The sequence below is a fragment of the Callithrix jacchus genome, chromosome 2, assembly GCF_049354715.1.
Source record: "Callithrix jacchus isolate 240 chromosome 2, calJac240_pri, whole genome shotgun sequence".
Classification (NCBI taxonomy): Eukaryota; Metazoa; Chordata; class Mammalia; order Primates; family Cebidae; genus Callithrix; species Callithrix jacchus.
Window position 1 is genome coordinate 56,572,506 of NC_133503.1, and position 25,155 is coordinate 56,597,660.

The window sequence follows — 25,155 nt, forward strand, 5'->3', positions numbered from 1 at the left end:
CCATTGCACTCCAGCCTGGGTAACAAAAGCAAAACTCCATCTCAAAAAAAAAGAATTTTCAAATCCAATTCTCCAAACACAGACACACACGCGCACGCACGTACAGACTCACACTTGCACACATACTCCCACACACACTCAAGCCAGCTTCTAGCCAGTACTTCAAATCCCCAAACTATAAGTAAAGTGCAGAAACACCCAGATAGGCTGTGTTCATTTATCACTGTCAAAGTCAACCAACAGATCCTCATCAGACAAGTGTGACGGGACCATTACAGTGAGCAAATGCTCTCCAGATGGCACCATGACAGCCACAGGAGTCATTTCAGGCCGGCCTGTGAAATGGCATTTGGCTCAGATCAGCAGTACCCACAAACAGACATGGAGAAGCCTTCAAACCAGGTGTCCTTTCTGCATTCGATTCCCTGTAAGACATGCACTGAAATTATTCCTGCCAGGTGAGGTGGCTTATGCCCGTAATCCCAGCACTTTGGGAGGCTAAGGCAGAAGGGGCACTTGAGCTCAGGAGTTTGAGACCAGCCTGGGCAACACAGCAAGACCCCATCTCTACTAAAAATTTAAAAAATTAACTGGGCATGGTGGTGCATGCCTGTAGTCCCAGCTACTTGGGAAGCTGAGACGGGAGGCTCACTTGAGCCCAGGAGGTTGAGGCTGCAATGAGCTATGATCACACCACTGCACACCAGCCTGGATGACAGAAAGAAACCCTGTCTCAAAAAGAAGAAGAACAAGAAGAAGAAAGAAGAAGAAGGAGAAGGAGAAGAAGGAGGAGAAGAAGGAGAAGGAGAAGGAGAAGGAGAAGGAGAGGAGGAAAGCAGCAACAGCAGCAACAGCAGCAACAGCAGCAGCAGCTATTTTAAAAGGGGGAAAAAAATCACACATTCTCCAATTAATCCCTGCTGATGAAATGGTATCACTTGGGTCCTGGCAGAGCAAGAACATGTTTGTAAAATCTCACGATGCTACTAAATGACTCGGATCTACATGACAGTAAGCTGCACCTTTAGGTCATGTGGCTTCTCTCTTCACTGATGGAACTCCTTCAACCCTGGTTTATCAAACACCAAAACATTAATGCAATCATGTGTGAGTCTAGATCCTGTATGTGAAATGCTAGAAATTCAACCCAAATTAGCTGAAGCAGGTGTTGGTTCCATGACAGCATAGCTGAGGGGTACAGGTGGACCTGGCTTCGGTGCTCACCCCACCCCGGCCCCCATCTGATAGCTCTTCCTCCCTGAGCAGTTGGTCTCAGTCCCAGGACGGCTTTTCTAGGGGACACAGCCCTGTAACTTCCATCACCTCTGCCTGCCAAAACCCCTTCCCAGAGACTCACAGCAAAGGGCACTGGGTCTCTGGGGTCCAGGATGGGGAATCAGCCTCACCCCATATCAACCATGTGGGGGCAACAGCTCAGGTGCATCTGCCCTTGGACCTGGTCGGGGGAGGGCCCAGCTCAGCCCTCCTGGGATAAGGGAGAGGGTAGAAGAGACCGGCTCTCTGACCAGGAGGAGGAATGAATGCAGGCAAAAAAACAACAGCTGTGTGCAAGCAGTCACTCTAACACTCAGGAGAAATGTCTAAACACTTTTAGATGAATTACATCTCTATGATCCAAGCTTTACCTTTTGATAGTCTTAGCTTTGGTAGGGTAGAAAAAGACATGTATCTTACAAGTGAGCAAAAATTACCCCTGGATATCGGGCGTGGGAGGGCCCCAGCCTGGTGATGGCCTCCTCTGGGGTTAGGTAGTATCTTCAGCCTGTGTGATATTTGGGAATCTTATTCTGCAGGGTGGGGCTGCCAATGGGAACAGACCGTCCCCAGCTCTCTGCCAAGACTGTCAGCCATTCCTCTGGGCTGCCTCCATCCAGGCGGGTGAGCACACATGGAGGGAAGCACCCCAGGAACCTGGGCTTCCTTTCAGAGACACTAGGGAGAAGGCTCTGGGGATGCTGATGTGGCCCTGACATCCTGCCACAGGGAAACATTTGGCATCATGTTGAACAAACGGATCCAGGAAAGGTCCCTCCATAAATGTACAACCGGGCAGCTCACGTCCAGGGACAGGCGCCCCGGCAGCTCAGCTCAGGAGGGTCCCTGTGGGGAGATCTGGGCTGCACCAGGAAGCAGACCACATGTTCACAAAATGCACATGCCACCCACTTTGCCTGGACCCCACACAAGGACAATGTCCCCAGCCTTCAGCTCAGATGGCTGTTTCCATCCATGTTGCTGTCACTCATGGGGATCAGGGAGGGCTTAGCCACCCTGTGCTCATTCTCTACCCCTGCTGCAGCCCTGGCAGCCTCTCACCTGAGTGCAGGAGACAGGACAGGGAGAGAGGGCGCAGCCATCCAGGCCCTGATAATGCAGCTTGCCTTGTCGGAGGGTTTGTAGGAGGGAACATGAAATACAACTCCTATATCCTCTGGAAGAAGGAAAAAAGAAAAAATATCTATATCTATCTATATAAATATAAATATATATACACATAAAATCCAATTCCTAAGTGACAGCTGGGTTAAGCCCCACCTCCACCAAACCACCCACCTCAGGGCACAGACGTGCTCAGACCTCACTGGGAAGATAAACTGAAATCCTAACCCTTGCCCTCCATCAAGACATAGGGCCAAAACCAAACCTGAAATTTTTCCAATAGTCCAAATAAATGCAAAAGCACTACAGCAAACCCCACTAAACATCTATCAGGGGTTGTAAGTATCAGTGAATGAAGAAGCATAAGATGCTTTAAGAGGAAAGAGGAAGGGAAGGGTCACCACATGCCTGCAAGTCACACCTGTGTCAGATTCCTGAGCCAGATGGAAAATACACAGCATTGGACACCAGGAGGTGAGCCCATGAGCAGCCAGAAAGCCCAGCCCAGGCCTTGCCTAGCTGTGAGCAAGCACAGTGTCCTCGTACTGATTTGAGGCACAGCCATCGTACAAGACAGGGCTTTGTGACATGACCTCGCACCCACCACGGCATTCTTGTGACTGTGCTAAAGTATAGACACAACTGGAGGATGGGGGCCTACAGGGTAAAAGAATTTTAAGTTTATGGTTAATTTTCTAGTTGTATAATGTCAAGTTTTTATAAAATGTATAATTTGTTTTGTTTAAGCAGAAAAAAAACAGAACCAAATTTCTCTATAGGATGTGTTTCCCCATCAGGGAAACAGCGAAGAATCGGAGGAAGCAGGATCTCCTCTGGGCAGGAGGCCTCCAAACAGCCTGCTGGGAGAAGAGGAGGATCTCCGGGAAAAACGGTGCACACCTCCCACTCATCCTGGAGATGCCTCACCTCCGCCCAGCAGGCTGCTTTCTGCCTCTCCCATCCAGAGTCATCCCCATGGGCCGTGGCCCCAACCACAGCCCAGGAAGCCACGGCCTGGGAATCTGGGCGGGTGCGTGGAGGTGGGTGGTGTCTTCTCCAGGAACCCCTCCACATCCCTGCAAATAGCCCATATGCTCAGGAAAACCGACTCTCTGAGGAACCACAGCAAGAACTGAAAATGCAGAAATGGAGGGGACGCGGGACCCCCTCAGTGAGCGAACCACCAGCGGGTTCTGACATTCATCTAAACATCCTATAAACAAAACGTCCCGGGGAGGTGTTCCAGCAGAGGCAGATGCCAAGGGCCATGCCCAGAAGAATGGAAAGGAAGGCCTCAGCAGATTCACTGATGCCCTGTTCACAGCAGCACCCAATTCACAATAGCAGGGAGGCAGAAGCAATGCAGTGTCCAACCACTGATGAACAGATAAACAAACCATGCCCCTTCCACACAATGGGACATTATTCAGCCTCAGAAAGGAAGTAAGTTCCGACACCTGCCATGACACAGATGAATCTGGAGGACACTGCATTACAGGAAGTAGGTCAGTCCCAATAGGACCAATACTGCATGGCTCCACTTCTATGAGGGACCTTGGGTAGTGGAATTCAGAGAGGAGGAGGTGCTGCCTCTGCCCATGGGGAGTGAGTGCCGAGTGAGGACAGAGTTTCCGTTTGGGAAGATGAGAAAGCTCTGGAGATGCCGGTGGTGATGGCGGTATGGCAATGCCAATGTGCTTAACGCCACACGTGGTGCACTTAACAATGGCTAAGATGGTACATTTAAAATTACAAATTTCTATCATAATAAAAAAAAATTAAAGGGGCCAGGTGTGATGGCTCATGCCTGTGGGAGGGTGAGGCAGGAGGGTCACTTGAGCCCAGGAGTTTGAAACCAGCCTGGGACACACAGTGAGACCTCATCTCTGCTAAAAATAATAAATTAGCTGGGCGTGCTGGCGCTCACCTGTAACTTCAGGTACTCAGGAGTCTGAGGTAGAAAGATCACTTGAGCAGGAAGGTTGAAGCTGCAGTAAGCTGTGATCACACCACTGCATTCCAGCCTGGATGACAGAGTGAGACCCTGTCTCCAAAAACAAAACAAAACAAAAATAAAAGAAAGCAAAGCTTCAGAAAGGAAGGCAGGAGGTGTCTAACACGGTGGAGACCTGAGGCAGGCAGGCACTCAGAGGCCAAGACCCACATAAGCCTCAGCCCACCTGAGCCTGGGAAATGCAGGAACATCACACGCAGGGGACACCAGGGAGGACATCCCAACCAGCAAGCAACCAGAAAATGGGCAGCGGCGACAAACACCACCCATGAGGAAGACAGGTCAAGCAGGGTGCCCGACACCATGAGATGACTGCAACCACCTCTCCAACTATGGGTTAGAAGCAGAAATAGCAAGAGTTTCAGCCAGATGTTTCATGAGCATCCTCTGGTGCTTTTACCAAGACAGGGCCCATCAAACCTGAGGGTTCAAGGTCAATCATGTCCTTGAGGGTGAAGGCACTAGAGCTAAACCAACCGGAAAGCCACAGAGACAGTCACATGAAGCCTCTTCTCAGTGACACTGTGTACTGCCATCCAACATGGTCTAAACGCCAACCCACTCCGCTCCTAACTGTAAACCTCAATGGCCATAGTTTAGTTTCTATGTTATTTATTTTATTTATCTATATCTATCTATCTAGAAACAGGGTCTCACTGTGTTGCTCAGCCTGGAGTGCAGTGGCATGATCATAGCTCAGTGCAGCCTTGAACTCCTGGGCTCAAGTGATCCTCCTGCCTCAGCCTCCTGAGTAGCTGGGACTACAGGTGTGCAACACCACATCTGGCAAATGTTTTTATTTTTTGTAGATACAGCATCTCACTATGTTGTCCAAACTGATCTTGAACTCCTGGGCTCAAGTGATCCTCTCTCCTCAGCCTCCTGAGTAGCTGGGTTTACAAATATATACCACCACACCCTTTTTATTTTTTATAGAGATGAGGTCTTGCTATGTTTGCCCAAGCTAGTCTTGAAATTCTGGACTCAAGTGATCCTCCCACCTCAGCCTCCCAAAGTGCCAGGATTGCAGGCATGAGCCACTGTGCCTGACCTTAACAGCCATAATTAATTAATTAATTGGTTTTTATTTATTTATTTTGAAATGGAGTCTTGCTCTGTCAGCCAGGCGGGAGTGCAGTGTTGCAATTAGTGAGCTGAGGCTCACTGCAACCTCTGCCTCCTGGGTTCAAGCAATCTGCCCACCTCAGAACTCCCGAGTAGCTGGGACTACAGGTGCACACCACCATACCCAACTGATTTTTTTTTAAAGTAAAGACAAGGTTTCACCATGTTTGCCAGGTCTCAAATTCCTGACCTCAAGTGATCCTCCTGCCTGCGCCTCCCAAAGTGCTGGGATTAAGTGCCTGAGTCACCCACCTAGCCTTAACAGCCATGATTTAAACTAGACACTAAAGGGAATAACTGGCGTTAGAAATCCAGCTTCTGTAACTGACCGGGTTACCTCTGACTTGACTTCAAACAGGAAGCCCTGAAGATTGACCTTTTCAATCACAACACTTAAAAGAACTTTCCCTCTTGAAGGATTTGTCGGCTATCCATTTAAAAATATCCAGGTGCGGCCTGACTTCAAGTGCCTGCCTCCACCTGTTAGCGCAGGCGCCCTGGAGGCAGCTCCATCAGCTTCAGCATCCCCTCCAGGGGCCGCTGCGCTCAGCCAGAGAAACCACAGGAGCGAGCCGGCGGGCAGAGGGGAGATTTTACTCCAGCATTCCCTTCCATGTTTCGTATTAAATATCTGAAATATATTAATCTTAAAAAACAATATGGACACAGTACTCAATGGATAGAGGCAGTGGAGTAAACAAGAAGCCCAGACTGTAAAATCGTAGGTCATAAAAAACTGGAGCGCACGTGCGGCAGGTTCCGGGCACACGGGGAAGGACCTGCCGCGGAAGCTTTCAGTCTCGGAGGAGGTTTTCGGGCTTGGGGTAGCCGAAGAGAACAAAGTCGGCCTCGTAAAGTTTGTACAGCTGCTGCCTCCAGGCCAGGGGGATCTTGGCGAACCAGTCCTCCTCCCAGCTGCTGGCGGTCCTGTTCCGGTAGCTCGGGGGGAAGCGGAGGCGCTGGTCCACCTGGAGCAGTTGCAGCAGTTGCGCGGCGTCCTCATCCAGCGTCTCCAGCTTCCCCACGAAGTCGTAATCGATCTGGCACGGGTGGCAGAGGCGGTACACCTGCCGCCAATGCTCGTTGAAGGGCGCCAGCTTCTCGGTGTGCGGGTCCAGCAGGTACTGGATGAAGTTGGCGAAGGACACCTTGAGGCCGGCGCGGAAGGCCTCGCGCGCTGAGGCGGGCAGGCTGGTGTGGTTGGCATACAGCCGCAGCATGGGCACAGCGAACTTGCGGTAGAACTCCTCGTTCTCCAGCTCAAACTTGCTGCGGAAAGCGGAGATGAGGCGCACGAAGGGGTCACGCACGAAGAGGAACTTGGTGTACTTCTTAAGCTTGACCTTCATGAGGTGGCGGGAGAGCTTCCCATAGCGGCGCCAGAACTTGTTGAAGGTCAAGTGCGCGCTGGCATTGTGCACGTGCTCGCGTGGGATGCGCAGGGGGTCGCGGTAGGGCGCGCCGCGGTGTAGCAGGCTCCCACTCAGCACGATCATCACACGTTTCCAGTTGGTGCAGGCCACCTTGGGCACATAGCAGTAGATGGCGCCGTGCCGGTCATCCACAATCAGATGGCTCAGCTCTGAGTTGGGGATGTCGTCAAATGCGCGCTCCTTGGTGGGGAAGGCCAGACTGGAGTTGGCGCAGAAGCCCCGCAGCACGCTCCGCCGCTCCGCCTGCTGCCGGCCCTGGTCCGGGTTGCGCCGGGCGTCCCGCGGGGACCAGTCGTAGCCTCTCACGCTCTCCTCCATGCCCCCCGGGGCGGGCGGCTGCTCCGTCTCCTTTCTGGGAAGGTCGCTCTGCTTCACACTGGCACTGAGAAACTTGTCCAGAAACTCGTCGACATCGGAGTCGGCCGTGAGCTCCCTGTCTCTGTCTGGCCCGGGGGTGGGCAGCGGCGGATCCGCGTGCGGCCTGGAGAAGGATGTGTGCAGATAGAAGTGCGCGGCACCTGCGCTGTCCCAGTACACAATAATCAGCAGGATCATGAACGCTGACCCCAGCACCAGCCACAGCCGGAACAGCCGGGCCTTGGTCATCCTGCCCCCGGCGGGCTGGGCCCTCTCCGGGCCTCTCACTTCAGCTTCCTGCAGAGCCAGGGCATCGTGCTGGGAACCTGCAGAGGCAATGACACATTAGTTAATTACTGAGGTTCACTGGGGCTCTGACTCCTGCCTTTTGATCAGTGGGGGACTGGGCCTGGAGGAGCAGGAGTGCTGAGCCACATGATAACAAGCTTGTCCTTCAGAGGGGCTGGAGGCTGAGATCAGCCTGCAGGGAGTCTAAGTCTACACATCCATGTGGCTGAGCATCAGTAAAGACCCTGGATGCCAAGGCTTGGGTGTGGCTGGCAGTACTCCACACGTGCTCACACCACCCCCTGGGGGAAAGTAATGCTGCCAACAACTCCCCAGAAGAGGACACCAGCCAGGGAGTGGAGACCAGCTCCAGGCATGAGCCCTCCTGGACTCCACCCTCTGCAACTCTTCCCAAGGCTGATTATAATCTTTGAATCTATCTCCTTTCCCTATGATAAACCATAACCAGGAGAATAACTGCAGTCAATGAGCTCTGTAATCCTAGCAAATCATCAAACCCGACATGGGACTCAGGGATGCCTGCATTTGCTCTTGGTGTCATAAGAGGGACCTTGGGAACCATTCCTTAACTTCACAGTGACCCAACTAAAAAAAAATTGTTTTCGCAACACCCACTCCACTTAAGTCGAACGCCAGTGGAAGAACTGCACCCCACAACTTCATCAAGGCCACCCTGGGAGCAGACCTTCCACACCACCCCAGCTTCCCAAAAGTAGGTGGCACATTCCTGTTCCCCTGCCAGGCACCAAGGGGTGTTGCTGGGGCTGAGCAGAGAGCTGATCCCCCTTCCTCTGCCCATGGAAGTAAAGGTGCTTCCTCTGTCTGTCCCATCAGCATACTGTCTGTCTGTCCCACCAGGGCACTGTCAGTGTGGTCCAGCAGAATAGTCTAAACCTCGACCCCACCTGGCATCCACAAGGGAGAAGGAGATGGTGTGAGGCAAAGGAGTCCACACTCTGACTCCTCTCCCCTGGCCACATGAGGGCCCAGTGGGAGCTGAACTCCAACTTATCTCCACCCCTATTTGGAACCCCTGACATGGCGTGAGGTGGCTAGAGGTGGGGCTAGTTGGCCCTCTACTTTCTGGCCTCCTTTTTCCTGGGAATGGAAAACATTAATCATGCAAACATTAATCAAAAGAAAGCAGGAGTATGGCTATATTAATATCAGATGAAGCAAACTTCAGAAGGAAGAAAACTACTAGAGACAAAGGGACATTACATACTGAGAAAAAGTTCAATCCCCAGGAAGAAATAATAATCCTAAATGTGAATGCACCAAACCACAGAGCCTGAAAATACAGAAAGCAAAAATGGATAGACCTAAGGGATAAATAGATACATCCGCAATTATGGCTGGAGACTTCAACACTTCACTCTTGGTAACTGGCAAAAGCAAAAAACCAGCAAGGATACAGAGTAACTCAACACAGCAACCGATAGGACCCAACCAACCTACACAGAATACTCACCTAACAAGAGAACAGTTTCTTCTAAGTGTCCAACATTCACATGGTAGACCAAACCTCAACTAACTTAAAATAATTGAAATCTTGACTGGGCATGGTGGCTCAGCCGAGGCAAGTAGATCACTGGAGGTCAGGAGTTCGACACCAGCCTAGCCAACATAGTGAAACCCTGACTCTACTAAAAATACAAAACTCAGGCTGGGCACAGTGGTTCACACCAGTAATTCCAGTGTATTGGAATTTGGGAGGCCAAGGCAGGTGGATCACCTGACATCAGGAGTTCAAGACCAGCCTGGCCAACATGGTAAAACCTGTCTCTAATTAAAAAAAAGTACAAAAATTAGATAGGTGTGGTGGTGGCTGCCTATAATCCCAGCTACTCGGGAGGCTGAGACAGGAGAATCGCTTGAACCCAGGAGGCAGAGGTTGCAGTGAGCTGAAATTGCACCATTGCTCTCCAGCCTTTGCGACAAGAGCAAGACTCTGTCTTAAAAAAAAAATACAAAATTTAGCTGGGCATGGTGGGGTGTACCTGTAATCCTAGCTACTCAGGAGGCTGAGGCAGGAGAATCATTTGAACCCAGGAAGCAGAGGATGCAGTGAGCCAAGATTCCGCCACTGCACTCCAACCTGGGTAATAGAGTGAGACTCCAACTCAAAAAAAATAAATAAATAAAAATGAATGAATGATAAATAGAAAATAATTGAAATATTTTAAGAGTTTTCTAGTTATAAAGGAATAAAACTAGAAATCAACAACAAAAGTTTACAAACACAAATTACTGGAAAATAAATGATACATTTTTAAATAATAGCAAAAGAAAAATTTAAAGTACACAGAGGGGAGTGAGAATAAAAACACAACATATGTTGCCGCCACTGTGGTGCCAAGAGCATTAGAAAGCAGAAGGGGCCAGGCACGGTGACTCATGTCTGAAATCCTAGCACTTCAGGAGGCGGAGGTGAAACGATTCCTTGAGCCCAAGAGTCCAAGACCAGCCTAGACAATATAGCAAAACCCCATCTCTATAAAAAATACAAAAATTTGCATGGTGGCATGCATCTGTAGTCCCAGCTACTCAGGAGGCTGAGGCAGGAGGATCGCTTGAGCCCAGGGGGTCAAGGCTGCAGTGAGCTGAGATCGTGCCACTGCCCTCCAGCGTGGGTGACAAAGTAAGACCCTGTCTCAAAAAAAAAAAAAAAAAAAATAGGAGAGATTGCAAATCAATAAACTAAGCTCCTGTTTCAAGAAACTAGAAAGAGAAGCAAGAGAAACCAAAAGCAAACAGGAGGAAGAAAATTATTATAAAAAGCAGAAATCAATGAAATTGAAAATAGGTAAGCAATAGAGAAAACCAATGAAACAAAAAGCAAATTATTTGGGGAAAATCAATAAAATTGATATTCCTCTAGTAAGACTGACAAAGATAAAAAGAGAGAAAGCCGACATTGTGACTCACATCTGTAATCCCAGCACTTTGGGAAGTTAAGGCCAGAGGATCCCTTGAGCCCAAGAGTCCAAGACCAGCCTGGGCAACATGGCAAAACCCCGTCTCTATAAAAAATACAAAAATCTGCCATGCATGGTGGTGTGCACCTGTAGTCCTAGCTACTCTGGAGTCTGAGGCAGGAGGATCGCTTGAGCCCAGGAGGTCGAGGCTGTAGTGAGCCAAGATCATGCCACTGCCCTCCAGCATGGGCAACAGAGCAAGAACAAGACCCTGTCTCAAAAAAAAAAAAAAGACACAAATTATCAGGAATAAAATGGGATGAAATTATAGATTCGGCAGCCATTGAAAGGATAAGAAACTACTACAAACAATTTCACACCCACGAATTTCGCAACTTAGATGAAACAGACCAATTCCTTGACAACCACAAACTACCAAAATAAATAATCCTATACTAAGTAAAGAAACTAAATTTGTAATGTGAAAGTTCCTGAAAAAGAAATCTCTAGGCCCAGATGGTTTCACTGAAGAATTCTATCAAACATTCAAAGAATAACAACATCGATGTTACACAATCACTTATAGAAAGGAGAAGAGAGGACACGTCCAACTCATCATCCTGATACCCAAACTAGCAAAACCCAGTACAAAAAAGAGAAAACTACAGGCAAAAATGCTCAAAATAATCGCATGACCAAGTGGGATAGGCAAGAACAGTTCAACGTTCAAAAATCAACTGCGCATAAAAAGCTATTAACAAGCTAAAAAATCAACTTCTACAGGAAGCATCAACAAAACCCATATCCATTCATTATAAACACTCTCAACAAACTTAGAAAAGAAGATATCCTCAACTCGATAGCGCATCTACAAAACCCTACAGCTTTACCCTTTTTCTACCATTTCTGTGGTGGTGGAGAGGGACAAGGGGGAATGGGAGGCATCAATTTCAATTGCAGGAGGCCCAAACTGTGTTGAACTTTTCATCTTCAAATAAATGTGCTAATTAACTATTTTCTTTCAAGACAGAGCCTTGCTGGAGTGCAGTGGCATGATCAGAACTCACTACAGCCTTGACCTCCTGGGCTCAAGTGATCCTCTTGTCTCAGCCTTCCAAGTAGCTGGGACTACAGATACACACCACTGGGCCAGGCTAATTTTTTTTTAAATTATTTATAGAGCTGTGGTCTCACCATGGTATGCTGGCTGGTCTTGAACTTCTGGGCTCAAGCAATCTGGCCACCTCAGCCTCGCAAAATGCCAGGACTTCCTTAAACTGAGTCTTTTTTCATTTGTATGTCTCTGGGTTTTTTTTTCTTTCATTTGTATGTCTCTTTTTTTTTTTCTTTTATGAGACAGGGTCTCACTCTGTCACCCAGGCTGGAGTACAGTGGCATGATCTTGGCTCACTGCAACCTCCACCTCCCAGGTTCAAGTGATTCTCATGCCTCAGTCTCCTGAGCAGCTGGGATTACAGGTGCCCACCCTGACACCCGGCTAATTTTTGTATTTTTAGTAGAGACAGGGCTTCATGTTGGCCAGACTGGTCTCAAATTCCTGACCTCAAGTGATCCGCCCACATCAGCCTTCCAAAGTGCTGGGATTGCAGGCATGAGCCACCGCACCGGGCCTGCATGTCTCTCTTGATTGTATTCTTGCATGTTACATTTTTAAATATAATATTAGCAATGATATGAGTGCTTAAAAAAAAACAACCCTATAACTAACCTCATAATTGAGGGTGCAAAAGGGAGTACTTTACCACTACGATCAGGAAAAAGGCAAGGATGTCTAAGCACCTGCCTCTGCCCTGTCATCAGTAGACACCTACTCATCCCCAGCTCAGTGAAGCCTTTCTCAACTGGGAAAAGTTCCAGGCTATGCACTCTTCATTTATACCTTCATTTATCCCACCCTGTGTACTTATTTGGGGTGTGTGTATCTTTAACTACTCCCACTCTCGCTCACACAGCCAGGAGGGTGGGCTCCATCTGATTGTGCTTACCACGTGCAGGCACACGTGAAATACCAAGTGAATGTCAGGCTCAAAGGCCCACATCCCATCAACCTTGCTGTGAAGCCCCTTGTGACCAAGACCCTCAGGTTCCATGCCAGGTCCTCTCCTGGGGCATCCCTGCGCCACCTTCCTTCCTGCCTTGGCTTCTTGCTAAGGACATTGGTTCCTTTACAGGAATGAGTCCCAGCCCCTCAATATTTGTCCCCACAGCCAGCTGCCCTCTTCTCACTGACAGTCCCTCTACACAATACTCATCTACCTCCTCCCACCCTGGAGTACACAGGTCCCCCAACGGTCTCCTGATGATCTAGCCAGCCCCTTGGTCCCCAACTGGTCTCTCCCTCCAGCCTATTGCCTATTGCCAGGCCCTTACCCCAGAGGGTTTGACCCCTGACCCCTGGCACCTCTGCCCACCCCACCAGAGTGCAGACTCCCCCAGAATCTGCTTTCAGAAAGATGACAGCCTGGAAAGACGAAATGTAAAGCTGAAAATAAGAGATGGAACTGTATACTGAGATAAGTGGTAAGTTCTCCACCTAAAACAATAAAGATCAAATAGGATGGGAGTAGACTTGCAAGTTGGATACAAGAGAAAAAAAGACAAGCTTGACAAAAAAAAAAAAAAAAAGCAAATGCAGTGCTATTTTGCATTTTAACACACACACACACACACACACACCTGCAAAGGTGGGCCCCCTGCACCTGCCCCATGTGTGGCCCTTACAGGTGACTCACCACCTGTGCTCACAACAGTCCTGTGTCCTCAGTCACAGCCAGAAACAATGGCGGTCACAGGGCATGGATCCCCAGAGGCACTCATCTCTAGAGGTCAGATTCTATTTCTTTCCTAGATGTTTGAGCAGGGCCATCTCATAGCCCCATTCAGGGGTAGAGGGTAAAAGGGAAATGAATGCATCCATATTCAGTGACTATGACCTGGCAGTCTGGGGTTTCTGGAAGAGCCCGACAGTCTGGACTCCTCTCTCCTGGCACTCACCCTTGTCTGTAATGCAGTTGTGTGCACACTTGTCTTGACTCACATGCTGAGCAAGCGCAGTCCTTACTAGGGCAGCTTTGTTTTTTAGACAGAGTCTTGCCCTGTCGCCAGGCTGAGGTGTGGTGGCATGATCTCAGCTCACTGCAACCTCCGCCTCCCAGGTTCAAGAGATCCTCTTGCCTCAGCCTCCCGAGTAGCTGGGACTGCAAGCATGTGCCACCACACCAGGCTAATTTTTGTATTTTTAGTAGAGATCGGGTTTCACTATGTTGGCCAGGCTGGTCTTGAAATCCTGACCTCAAGTGATCCGCCCACCTCAGCTTCCCAAAGTGCTGGGATTATAGGCATGAGTCACCCCACCCGGCCTGGGGCAGGATGTTGCCTTCTCCTCCGGCTCCTTCACGGGGCATGCTGATTACAACAGGCTCCAGCTGGCTCTCAGTGTCTCTTGCCCGCACAGCACCTTGTGGAAAGGGAGTGCTGTAGGAGCTGGGGCTGTTCAGGGGAGGAGGATTTCTGTTGGTGCCTCAAACTCCTGAAGGCCTGTCACAGAGGAGGGGGAGCAGGCTTGTCCTCTGCAGCTTCAGAAGACAACACTCGGACACCAGGGTCAGTCAGTGAATGAACAGGTAAGTTAATGAGTTAAGTGGCCAAAGCCTGCACTGAGATCTCTGTTCCTGAGGGCATCCAAGCATAGAGAGGTGGATTGCCCCTGGGGGTCCTCTGGGGGAGTCTCGCATTGGGGAACCCTCTTGGACTACTCCTGGCTTAAGTTTCTCAGAGTCTATCTGCCTCACACACATTGGACTATACTCTAAAAGCCACTGTGCCTGGCCCCGAACAGATTCTCATGAAATGAACCTCAAAGTTCATGAGGCTGAAATGTGGCTGTACTCTCCATCCACCTCTGCACTTCTGTGGACTCTTAATTCATGTTCTTTCTTTATATTCTTTAGAGTCAGGGTCTCACCCTTTCCCCCAGACTAGAGTGCAGTGGCGTGATCATGGCTGACTGCAGCCTCAACTTCCTGGGTTCAAATGGTCGTCCCAAGAAGCTGGGGCCATAAGCACACACCACCACACCTGGTTAATTCTTTTTTATTCTTTCGTAGAAACAGGATCTCCATATGTTGCCCAGGCTACTTTTGAACTCCTGGGCTCAGGAGCTCCTCCCACCACAGCCTTCCAAAGTGTTGGGATTACAGGTGTGAGCCATTGTGCCCAGCCTTTTGAAATACAGTCTTGCTCTGTTGCCCAGGCTGAAGAGAAGTGCTGCAATCTAGGCTCATTGCAGCCTCAACTTCCCAGGCACCTGTTTCCCAAGTAGCTGGGACCACAGGCGTTTGCCATCCTACTCAGCTAATTTTTGTATTTTTGGTAGAGAAAGGGTCTTGCCATGTCGCTCAGGCTGGTCCCGAACTCCTGGGCTTAAGTGATTCACCCGCCTCTGCTTCTGGCATGAGCCACTGTGCCAGGCCTCTTAATTCATTTTTTCAATGGCAAGCATAATAACCTACTCATAGTAAAAAGGTCAGTGTACAGAGGGTGGTGGGCTTTCACATGAAAGGAGCTGGGATGATTCTCAGAAAGAGAAAAGGATGCCCTCTGCCCATCGCCACCCTTCACTCAGTGCCTACTGGGCCCCCAGGGTTCAGCAGGCCCGATGGAGGCAGAGAAGCCCAGCACCCAGCAGACCCTAACCTGGAGAGAGATGACACCTCCTTTCGCCTTGCACCCTGCCTGTAGTCCACCAGCATCACACACAGCTAATCCCTGTGTCAAACCTAAGAAAAGCAATGACCCTGCTACAGGAATCATGAAAATATGAGGATCAGAGGGCCTGCTGCTATCTCTCCACAGCCCCACCGCATTCCCCGCCTGCCCTCCCAGTGTGTTCGCGGGTGTGAGTGGGATGAGAACAAGTAGTCCTGTACCAGCTCTCAATACCCTCTGAAGGGTGATAACCACATGATTTTACAGCCTAGTTTTTTTACATTCATTCATTCACTCATTCATTTATTTGAGACAGTGTCTTGCACTGTTGCCCAGGCTGGAGTGCAGTGGTGTGACCTCAGTTCACTGCAGCCTCCACCTCCCCAGGTTCAAGCGATTCTCGTGCCTCAGCTGCCTAAGTAGCTAAAACTACAGGCACACATTATGCCCAGCTAATTTTTGTATTTTTAATAGAGACTTTGTTTCTCCAAGTTAGCCAGGCTGGCCTTGAACTCCTGGCCTCATGTGATCCACATGTCTCAGCCTCCCAAGGTGCTGGAATTATAGGCATGAGCCACTACAGCCTATTTTTAAAACTACATCCTAAGTATCTGTGCTGTTCAAGTGTTCAAGGCCACCCCTCTTGAAGGTGTGTAACAATGAACAGTTTCTTGAGATGACAGTAAAAGAAAACACATAAAAAAAATGTTTTCTGAAGGCTAAGTAGCGAAGGGGAAGAGTAACATGTCAAACAACTTGAGACGGAAGTTGCCAATTAACATGAAGACTAACAAGGAGAGTGAAGCTTCAGTGGAGTCAGTCACATTGCAGACACAGGCAGATGCCAGAGGCAGGGGTGCTGCCACCCTCCATGCATTCTGCGTGTAAGAACCAGATAAGGGCATTACTGAGCCAACATAAGCACTTCTGCTTATTTTTCAGCCAAGAAGCATTACATACACACAACCAATGCCAGCAACTATATCATTTTATAAAACCTATGACTTTTCATTGATAATAAAAATTAATAAGATTTCACTTTGGGAGGCTGAGGTGGGAGAACTGCCTGAGCCTAGGAGTTTAAGACCAGCCTGGGCAACACAGGAAGACCCTATCTCTATTAAAAAATGTTTATAAAGGATTGGCATGGTGGCTCATACCTGTAATGCCAGCACTTTGGGAGCCTGAGGCAGATAGATCACCTGAGGTCAGGAGTTTGAGACCAGCCCGGCCAAGATGGCAAAACCCCATCTCTACTAAAAATAAAAAAATTAGCTGGGCATGGTGGTGCTGGCTTATAATCCCAGCTTCTTGAGAGACTGAGGTGGAAGGATCATTTGAACCTGGCAGGTGGAGGTTGCAGTGAGCCAAGATCATGCCACTGAACTACAGCCTGGGCAACAGAGCAAGGCTCCATCTCAAGAAAAAGAAAAAGTAGAAAAGTAAAAGAAGAATTAGCCAGGCATGGTAGTGTGCGCCTATAGTCTCAGCTACTTCAGAAGCTGAGTTGAGAGGATTGCTTGGGCCCAAGAGTTCAAGGCTGCAATGAGCTATGATGTTGCCACTGCATTCCAGCCTGGGCAACATACCAAGACCCTTCGCTGCAAAAAAAAGTAACAAAAAAAAAATTAGCAGGACATGGTGGTGTCCATTTACAGTCCTAGCTACTCAAGAGGCTGAGGCAGGAGGATGGCTTGAGTCCAGGAAGTGGAGGTTGCAGTAAGCTGTGATGGGGCCACTGCACTCCAGCCTGGGTGACAGAGTGAGACCCTGTCTCAAAAAAATAAGTAAACACAAAATTATCACATAAAATTACCATATGAGGGGCTGGGTACGGTGACTCATGCCTGTAATCCCAGCTACTCAGGAGGCTGAGGCAGAATCACTTGAATCCAGGAGGTGAAGGTTGCAGTGAGCCGAGATTGCACCACTGCACTCCAGCCTTGGTGACAGAGTGAGACTCTGTCTTAAAAAACAATAAAATAAAATAAAATTACCATATGATACAGCAATTCCACTTCTGCATATATACCCAAAAGAACTGAAAGCAGGGTTGTTTTTTTTCCTGAGACAGCGTCTCACTGTGTTGTCCAGGCTGGAGTGCAGTGATGCCATCAAACCTCACTACAGCCTCAAATTCCTGGGCTCAGGTGATCCTCCCATCTCAGCCTCCTGAGTAGCTGAGATTATAGATGATTGCCAGGAGGCCCAGATACTTTTTTTGTGGAGATGGCATCTTGCTATGCTGCCCAGGCTGCTCTTGAGCTCCTGGCCTCAAGCGATCCTCCCACCTTGGCCCCTCAGAGTGCTAGGATGACAGGCATGAGCCACTGCACCAAACTTAAAGCAGGGTCTTGAAGAGATGCTTGCACACCCATGTCCACAACAGCATGATTCACAGTAGCCAAAAGGTGGAAGGAACCTGTGTTCATGAACAGATGAGCAGATAAGCAAACTGCAGTCAATCCATGTAGAATATTACTCAGCCTTAAAAAGGAAATTCTGACACATGCTACAACATGGATGAACACTGAAGACATCATGCTCAGTGAAATTAGCCAGAAACAAAAGGAAAAACACTTCAAGATTCCACTTCTTGAGGTTCCCAGAGCATTCACAGAGACAAAGTAGAATGGTGGTTGTCAGGGCCTGGAGAGAGGGAATGGGGAGTTTGGGTTCAGTGGGGACACAGCTTTAGTTCTGCAAGATGAAAGAGTTCTGGAGACAGATGGTGGCGACTGGTGAAGAACAATGTGAATGTGCTTAACGCCACTGAACTGCAGGCTTAAAAATGACTACAATGATAATTTTTTTTTTTTTTAAGACAGAGTTTCACTCGTTGCCTGGGCTGGAGTGCAATGGCACAATCTTGGCTCACCACAACCTCTGCCTCCTGGGTTCAAGCAATTCTCCTGCCTCTTGAATAGCTGGGACTACAGGTGTGCGCCACCATGCCGGGCTAATTTTTGTATTTTTAGTAGAGACAGGATTTCACCATGTTGGCCAGGCTGGTCTCAAACTCCTGACCTCAGGTGATCTGCTCTCCTTAGCTTCCCAAAGTGCTGGGATTACAGGTGTGAGCCACTGCACCTGGCCTTTTTTTTTTTTTTTTTTTTTTTTTGAGATAAGGTTTTACTCTATTACGCAGGCTGGAGTGCAGTGGTGTGATCCTGGCTCACTGCCACCTCCTCTCAAGTGATCTTCCCACCTCAGCCTCCTGAGTAGTAGCTGGGGTTACATGTGCGCCACCATGCCTGGCTAATTTTTATATAGATGGGGTTTCACCATGTTGACCAGGCTAGTCTTGAACTCACCAGCTCAAGTGATCCACCTGCCTTGGCCTCCCAAAGTGCTAAGATTACAGGCATGAGCCACCACGTCCAGCCAAGTTTTCATTTTTTTAAAAGGCAGTTTGGACAGCCAGACATGGTGGAAGCCAAGGCAGGGGGACTGCTTGAGCCAATAGGGTTCAAGATCAGCCTGGTCAACACAGCGAGACCCCATCTCTACAAATAATTTTAAAAATTAGCCGGGCATGATGGCACACACCTGTGGTACCAGTTACTCTGAGGCTGAGGTGGGGGAATGGCTTGAGCCAGGAGGTCAAGGCTGTAGTAAGCTATGATCGTGCCACTGCACTCCAGCCTGGGTGACAGGGTGAGACCACATCTCAAAAAACAAAACAACAACAACGATAGCTTGGACATACAGGAATGTCTGGCCCAGTGACTAAGGTGCCTCCAGCCTGAAGCCTGTGTGACTTCTGCTGCCTTCTGGGCATGAAAGAAGCATTCAGGTAAGAGTCTGATAGAAAGAACAGCTGGGCTGAGAACTGCAGTCATGATCTCACCTGCTTCCAAAACACATCATGAGCAACACTGACCCCAAAAAGTAATTGTTCCTTAAAAAAAAAAAGGACATGATTTCCAAATGTAACTCTCCCACTATTTCAACAAAAAGCAGAGCACGCAGAGGCATATCAGATGAACAGACATATAACCTGTGCTGCCTCAACCACAGGCTCCTGCCTCCAGCAAGGGAACCCACAGAGCAAAGTTTCACCAAGAAGCATCATCTGCCAGGAATCTTTAGGGTGGGGGTGCTTTTCCACAGGGGCTGTATGAGATGCCCTAATAAATGGCACTGAAAATTATTGGGTTAGTTTTAAATGCAAACACTGTGGTTAGTCTGACAGAGTTTTGTCTTAGCTCCGGGTGGGGTTCTTAAATATTTCTTTGCTCACGCACAACATGCAGGGCATGAAGCCAGGGGCAGACTCTGTGGCCCCAGGGAGCAAGCCCATGCTGGCTGCCCACGCAAGGCCACTGGTCCAAACACGCCCTTATGCTAACTGTGGGCAAAACTGGCGAAAGAAAAAGCAGCTGGCAGTGGTCAGCTGTGGCCTTAGCTCACTTGTGTTCAGCTGTGTGTCACCCTGACATGACCACAGTCATCCTGCTCTGGAAGACACTGCCACGTGGCCAGATCTACATTAAGCCCCAAAGAAGGGCATTTTTCACATTTTTACAGCAGAACTGACATCTATCATACAAAAGATCATGCAATACATGGTTAATTTTATGTGTCAACTGGACTGGGCCATGGGGTACCCATATATTTGGTTAAGCATATGCTGAGTGTGTCTATAAGCATGTTTCTGGAGGACAATAACATCCAAATGGGTGAAGTGAGATACCAGATGCCCTCCCAGTATGAATGAGCCTCAACCAGTCCATTAAGGCCCATGTACAATAAAAAGGTGGAGTAAGCCAGGCACGGTGGCTCACACCTGTAATCCCAACACTTTGGGATGTCAGGAGTTTAAGACCAGCCTGGCCAACATGGTGAAACCCTGTCTCTACTAAAAATACAAAAATTAGCGGGTGCGGTGGCACACACCTATAATTCCAGCTACACAGGAGGCTGAGGAAAGAGAATAGCTTGAACCTAGGAGGCAGAGGTTTCAGTGAGCTGAGATGGCACCACTGTACTACAGCCTGAGCAACATTGCGAGACTCCATCACACACACACAATTAGCCAGACATGGTGGTGCATGCCTATAATCCCAGCTACTCAGTAGGCTGAGGCAGGAGAACACTTGAACTCAGAAGCAGAGGTTGCAGTGAGCTAAGATTGCGCCACTGCACTCCTGCCTGGCCGACAGAGGGAGACTCTGCCTCAAAAAAATTAAAAAGTTGGGTCAGGCACAGTGGCTCACGCCTGTAATCCCAGTACTTTGGGAGGCCGAGGTGGGTGGATCATAAGTCAAGAGATGGAGACCATCCTGGCCAACATAGTAAAACACAATCTCTACTAAAATACAAAAATTAGCTGGGCGTGGTGGTGTGTGCCTGTAGTCCCAGCTACTCAGGAGGCTGAGGCAGGAGAAGTGCTTGAACGTGAGAGACAGAGATTGCAGTGAGCTGAGATTGCGCCACTGCACTTCAGCCTGGCGCCTGGAGACAGAGCAAGACTGTTTCAAAAGAAAAAAAGGTAGAGTAAGAGAATCAACTCTTTCTGCCTGCCTGTCTTTGAGCTGGAACATTGGTCATCTGCCTTTGGACTCTGTCTCAGACTGGAGCTATACCATCAGCTCTCCAGGGTCTGAATTTCTCAGCTTCCATAATCATGTGATCCAATTCCTTATCAGTCTATCTCTTTGTCTATACATTGTGAAAGAAAAATAAAATCTCGATACCCCAAACTCAACATGCTAATGGGAAAGTTAAGCTTAGTAACCAAGTCACGCACGCACAAAAATCTATCTTTTCTTTCCTAGATACAGTAATTTACATACTTACTTGTTCTCATGTAAAATGCAGATTGACTGTGCAGAGAAGGTGTATGTGACTCTGCCCCACTCCCTTCTGCTCACGTATAAAATGTAGATTCACTGAATGGTACTTAAAGCCTGGCAAAAATGTGACCACTGGCCTCATTATCTACTTCCCCTCATCTTCCCCTCTTCCCCTCCTGCTTACTTTTTCCTCTTTAAATACTGAAGTTTCCAAAACCCTCTTTGGAAAAAGCACAGGCCACAGATCCTATGGTGACTTGTGTTTCTTTCTCAACTTTGGCAAAATATACCTCTAAATCGACTGAGATCTGTTTCTGTTTTCATGCCTGCTAACACAACCATTCTGCAGCCCAGAATGGGGTTAATTCTGACTTTTAGGTCTTATTATTAAAGAGATACATTTTGTAAGGCTAAAAAGCCTTCCAAAGTGATTTGTAAGGCTAGTGACTCCTCTTAGGATCTGGGCAAAGTAAACTGAAAACCCGGAAAGGATTCACCATTCTAATGTCATGAAGAACATTCAGGATTCACGGGGGGAGATGAAAATAGCAACATTAATAGAAGTTTGAAGAAGTTGATTCCAACCCTCATGGATGACTCTGAGGGGTTAGAGACCCCGGTGGAGGAAGTAACAGCAGATGTAGTGGAAACAGCAAAAGAAGTAAAATTAGAAAGGGAGCCTGAAGATGTGGCAGAATCGCTGCAATATCATGATCAAGGTTTAGCAGATGAAGAGTTGCTTCGCATGGAAGAGCAAAAAAAAGCAGTTTCTTGAGAAGGAATGTACTCTGAGTAAAGATGCTGCGAACTCTGCTGAAATGACCATAAAAGATTTAGAATTTTCCACAGACTAGTTGATAATGCAGTGGCAGGGTTTGAGAGATTGACTTGTTTTAAAAGATGATCTACGATGGGTAAAAGGTTATCAGACAGCATCACGTGCTACAGAAAAACGGTTTGCGAAAGTAAGAGTCAATAAATGCATCAAACTTCACTGTTGTCTTAAGAAATTGCCACAGTCACTGAAGCCTTCAGCAACCACTACCCTGATCAGTCAGCAGCCATCAACATCAAGACAGGACCCTCCACCAGCAAAAAGACTGCCATTCGCTGAAGGTTCAGATCATTGTTAGCATTTTTTTTTAGCAATAAAGCATTTATTTTATTTGATTTTTTTGTCACTTCACAATTCTTTTATGACTGACAAGCAATAAAGTATTTTTAAATTACGGTATGTACATTGTTTCTTAGACATAATGTTATTGCACACTTAATAGACTACAGTATAGTGTAAACATAATTTTTTTTTTTTTTTGAGATGGAGTTTCACTCTTGTTGCCTAGGCTGAAGTACAGTGGCACGATCTCAGCTCACTGCAACCTCCACTTCCCAGGTTCAAGTGATTCTCCTGCCTCAGCCTCCTGAGTAGCTGGGATTACAGGTGCCTGCCACCATGCCTGGCTGATATTTTATATTTTTAGTAGAGATGAGGTTTCATCATGTTTGCCAGGCTGGTCTCAAACTCCTGATCTCAGGTGATCTACCTGCTTCAGCCTCCCAAAATACAGGGATTACAGGTGTGAGCCGCCATGCCCAGCCAAACATAACTTTTATATGCACTGGGAAATGAAAAAACTTTGACCTACTTTATTGTGATATTCACTTGATTATGATGGTCTGGAATCGAACCTGAATCATCTCTGACATATGCCTGTAGAGATAAATGAAACAGAAAGTCCAGAAAAGGATCCACATGTATATGGCTAATCTATTTTCAGAAGATGGCAAAGTAATTCAATAAGAAATGAACAATCTTTTCAACAAATGGTGCTGAAGCAACTGGATATCTATGGAAAAGAATGAACCTCAACCCTATGCCTCACACAAAAATTAACTCACAATGGATCACGACCCTACACATCGACACTAAAACTAAAACTTTCAGAGGAAAACAGGAAAAAATCTCCATGACTTTGGCCAAGGCAAATATTTGTTGGGATACCAAAAGCACGAACCATGAGGGGAAAATGTAGTAAATTGGACTTTATCAAAATTTAAAACTTAGGATTTTCAAAGTTTACCATTAAAGAAAAGAAAGACTGAGAGAAAACATTCTCAGTATGTATATCTAACAAAGTGCCTATATCCATAATACATAAAGAGCTCTTACAACTTAAAAGAAAATAAACCTGACTAAAAAATGAGCAAAAAATTTGAACAGACATTTCACAAAAGAAAAGGTACAAATAGAAAGCACACAGGAAAGTGCTCATCATCATTGGTCATCAAAGAAATGCAAATCAAAATGAGATACCTGACCAGGCATGGTAGCTCATGCATGTAATCCCAGCACTTTGGGAGGCCAAGGTGGGCGGATCACCTGAGGTCAGGAGTTTGAGACCAGCCTGGCCCACATGGTGAAACCCTATCTTTACTAAAAACACAAAAATTATCCAGGTGTAATGGTGGGCACCTGTAATCACAGCTACTCAGGAGGCTGAGACAAGAGAATCACTTGAACCCAGGAGGCAGAGGTTGCAGTGAGCCAAGATGGTGCCGTTGCACTTCAGCCTAGGCGACAGAGCGAGACTGTCTCAAAAATAAATAAATACATACATACATACATACATACAAATAAATGAAATAAAATGAGATACCCACCTCATACTACTAGAATGGTTAAGATGAAAAAGACTGATAACAGCAAGTGGTGATGAGGTTGTGGCTTGAGCCAAAGAAAGCATAAAACGGCATCACCACTGAAAAACGGCCTGGCAGTTTCTAGAAAAATCAAACATATTTACATTATTCCCTGCAATTCTACTTCTAAGTAACTATCTGAGGGAAATGCAACCATGTCCATGCAAAGATCTGCATAAGAATGTTCACTGGAGCTTTATTTAAAATAGCTAAAAACTGGCCAGGCACAGTGGCTCACATTTGTAATCCTAACACTCTGGGAGACTGAGATAGGTGGATCACCTGAGGTCAGGAGTTTGAAACCAGCCTTGCCAACATGGTGAAACCCTGTCTCTACTAAAAATATTTATTAAATTAGCTGGGCGTGCTTGTAGGTACCTGTAATCCAAGCTACTCAGGAGGCTGAGGCAGGAGAGTCACTTGAATCCAGGAGCCGGAGGTTGCAGTGAGCTGAGATGGCATCATTGTACTCCAGCCTGGATGATGACAGAGTGAGACTCCATGCCAAAAAAAAAGAAACTTAAAACAACCCCAATGTCCATCACCAAGTGAGTGTAAAAAGGGTAAAATGCTGATTCATGGGTGAATGTCACAGGTCGAATGCTAAAGAAGGAGTCAGACGTAAAAGACTGCATACTCCATGGTTCCATTTATATGATGTTTAAAAGAGGCAGAAATAGTGGCGGAAATCATAGACTGCGCCCAGGAGCGCGAGGAAACTCGGGTGATGGAAATGAAATACACTCTGCTGTTCGACTGCAGAGGCAGTTACAAGGTGAATGTTTGACCACATTCCTCAAACTGCAGGCTTAAAATGGGTACATTTTATTGCATGTAAATTATACCTCAATACATTTGATTTAAAGTTAAAAAGAAAATGTGTGCAGTTTTCTGAAGCTGATCTCCAGAGGCCAAAACTTCTCCAACATGAATGCAATGGCCCGGCTCTCACCAATATCCACAATACAGAAGAAAAATACCAGTGCAGAGTTCCGTACAGACATGGAGGGACTGGGAGGAAGAGGGAAGGGATAGTGAGAGCAAGTCTGGCCTCTGCTAAGTGGGTCATTTTGTAGATGTCTGAGTTTCAGTCCATCTACAAAAAAACAAACCAGGCCTTTCTGCTAACCAGAGCTACCAAATACAAAAATGAGAAAATACCAGCTAAGTGTTTCATAAAATAGCAAAGCACTTTCTTTAAACTCCATCCCGGCCTTACTTATCTGTTTTCATCAGGCCCTCAAATATTTGTTACATAAGTATGTGTTATTATTATTATTCATGCTTTCTATCAAGAGCCAGTTATCAATAGTCAAAAAAGACTGTCCATTTGCAATTGTTTTTAAAATAACAATAACAATAGCTAACATGTT

General features: G+C 47.4%; 1 protein-coding gene across 1 annotated transcript in view; it reads right to left on the reverse strand.

Moving 5' to 3' along the window:
* Positions 1-5,009: 5,009 nt before the first annotated feature.
* The window catches only part of CHST12 (carbohydrate sulfotransferase 12), a 29,340-nt gene continuing 9,194 nt past the window's right edge, over positions 5,010-25,155 (reverse strand). Inside the window, exon 2 of the mRNA XM_008988888.5 lies at positions 5,010-7,655. Coding sequence (XP_008987136.1) covers positions 6,334-7,578 — 1,245 coding nt within the window. The 5' untranslated portion in view covers positions 7,579-7,655 and the 3' untranslated portion in view covers positions 5,010-6,333. The remainder of the gene's footprint in view (positions 7,656-25,155) is intronic.